Genomic DNA, 2,500 nt, shown 5'->3' with positions numbered 1-2,500 from the left:
TCGTGGCCAGGTTATTTGTAAACTAAAGGGTTGTTAAATGAAAAGGAGAAATACTGACTGCATGAAACGAAGATACATTTATAGAATACATCTTATAGATTACAATTTTGGTGTCCACAGATAAAAAAGCAAGTAAGAGCACATGACTGATTATAGCAATATATAGAGCTTACATGGTTGTACAAAAGTATTGTGTATCAGAATCACACATATTTATGTTTACATCTAAAATACACAAGCTGTTGGAACACAAATTGCACACCAAAGGACTAGTCTCGCTGACTCGCACAAGCAATTAGTCGCTCACAAGAAAGAGAAAAGCTAAACGTAGAAATGTCCAAAGGAAAAAAAACGAAAGCAGAGAAGAACGCTTTCAGGTAATGTCCAAGGAAATAAACGAAATAAAAAAGGGCGCTCACAGAAATTGTCCACAGAGAAGAGACGAAAGAAAGCAGGACATTCAAAAGTAATATCTACATGAAAGAAAGAAAGCAAAATAGGGCACTCAAAAGTGACATCTACAGGGAAGAAAGAAAGCAACACAAGGAAATATCCGCAGGGAAAACAAAGTAAAGAAAGGCATTCACACATGACGTCCACAGGGAAATAAAAATATCAAAGCAGGGCGTTCAACAGTAATGTCTACATGGGAAAAAGAAAGCAAAATAGGGCTTTCAACAGTGACACCTACAGGAAAGAAAGAAAAAAAAAGGAAATAGCCACAGGGAAAACAAAGTAAAGAAAGGCATTCACACATGACGTCCAGAGGTAAATAAAAAAATCAAAGCAGGGCATTCAAAAGTAATGTCTACATGGAAAAAAGAAAGCAAAATAGGGCACTCAAAAGTGACATCTACAGGAAAGAAAGAAAAAAAAAGGAAATAGCCACAGGGAAAACAAAGTAAAGAAGGGCACTCACACATGACATCCACAGGGAAATAATTTTTAAAAAATCAAAGCAGAGTATCACAAATAAAAAAAGAAATCAAAAGAGGTTGCTCACAGGTGATCCTCACAAGGAACCAACAAATCTAACCAACGCACTCACAGGTAATATCCATGACGGTGACGGTGATGATGAAGCAGCTGAGGGTGAAGACGAGAAACGCAATCACCTTGAGGAGGGTTTTCTCGCTTTGAGAGCGGTGCCGCCACGCCATCTCGGCTTTGTCGCGGCTGCGGGGAGACACAGGGGCTTAGTTAGGGCGCCTTGCTTGTGCGTAAGGGAGAGGGTGGAGGGGGTGGGGGGGTGATGGGGTTGGAGGGGACGCCATGCTTGAACGAAGTGGCAGGGGAGGGGTGGATGGGAAGGGGGGGAGGGGGCTGAAAGGGATGGAGAGAGGGGAGGGGAGTGAAGGGGTGCTCGAAGGAGGAGGGGGAGGGATAGGGTGGAGAGGGGTGGGAGGTGGAGGGGACACAGAGATAATATTGTGGGGGTGGGGTAGAGAAGAGAGCGGGAAGTACCTAATATTTACCGATTATGAGACTGAGTGAATGAACGCTCGAAAGCGTTGAATATATTTTTTTGTAAAGGGACCCTGGATGAAAGGCAGCCATATTAGCAAATACAGACCTGAAACATAAATAAGGTAAAGGATAACGGTCATGAATTCATCTTCAATAAACATAATAAACAAAAGACATCAAATTATAGTTTGAAGTCACATTAACGAATAGATTTCGGGCTAAGAGGACCTCGGGCCACACGTCTGCGCACAGAGCCAGAGGTTGATGAGTTGGCGCACATGCGAACATGTACGCATAAAAGCACACATACATACGTACGGATACACACACACATTTACATATCGACTCACACATAGACACACATACATATATATACATACTGAAACACTCATTCATACAAACACACTTATTCGCACAAGCACACACATACGCATACAAACATACGCATAATGACTTAATCATTCATACAAACACAATAATACACACAAACACACTTATACACACAAATAAACATGCTCGTAAATACATGCTCACAGACGCAAACAAACACACGAGCTTTTACACAGTGTCGGGATAGATTCCCCGCAAAATGACATGGCTTACTTCCACAAATAACAAAAAGGGAAACTGTAAAATTACAAGGGCTTGTCAGTTTCAATGGTCGCTCTAAGTGGGGCTGGCATGCGCCTTCGCCATCATTTACCTCCTAAATGGGCGACATTTCACAATACGCACGTCATGTAGTTCTACGCACGTCATGAAGTTCTCGAATCAGGTCCATGCATAGGCCTCTTGAATGAAGTCCATTGATAAGGGTATGAATGATGTGTTTCTGATTAAATTCCATGAATAATGCCATGAACAAAAACTATGATTCAAATCTGTAAGTTCTCGGATCAAGTTCATGAATGAGATTCCTGATTATAATCTATCAATGAAATTAATCAGTAACGTCCACAGGTCTATATCTTAACTCAATACAGACAAGCGCAGGGCATTTCTCCATACACACGTATGTGTATGGAGATATGTA

The 2,500-nt window shown here is 41.4% G+C and overlaps 1 protein-coding gene across 7 annotated transcripts in view; it reads right to left on the bottom strand.

Annotated features, from left to right (window-relative positions):
- Window positions 1-2,500, bottom strand: part of LOC122253269 (uncharacterized) — a 23,028-nt gene that overhangs the window by 3,742 nt on the left and 16,786 nt on the right. For all 7 annotated transcript variants that reach the window (XM_086532603.1, XM_043016202.2, XM_086532602.1 and 4 more), the window contains exon 2: window positions 1,049-1,176. In XM_086532603.1, coding sequence (XP_086388729.1) covers window positions 1,049-1,160 — 112 coding nt within the window. In that variant the 5' untranslated portion in view covers window positions 1,161-1,176. The remainder of the gene's footprint in view (window positions 1-1,048; window positions 1,177-2,500) is intronic.

The sequence above is a fragment of the Penaeus japonicus genome, unplaced genomic scaffold, assembly GCF_977035675.1.
Source record: "Penaeus japonicus unplaced genomic scaffold, GWHDUDI00000001_assembly GWHDUDI00000037, whole genome shotgun sequence".
Lineage (NCBI taxonomy): Eukaryota > Metazoa > Arthropoda > Malacostraca > Decapoda > Penaeidae > Penaeus > Penaeus japonicus.
The sequence above is the reverse complement of the archived record's forward strand: the minus strand, read 5'-3'. Positions and strand labels throughout refer to the sequence as shown.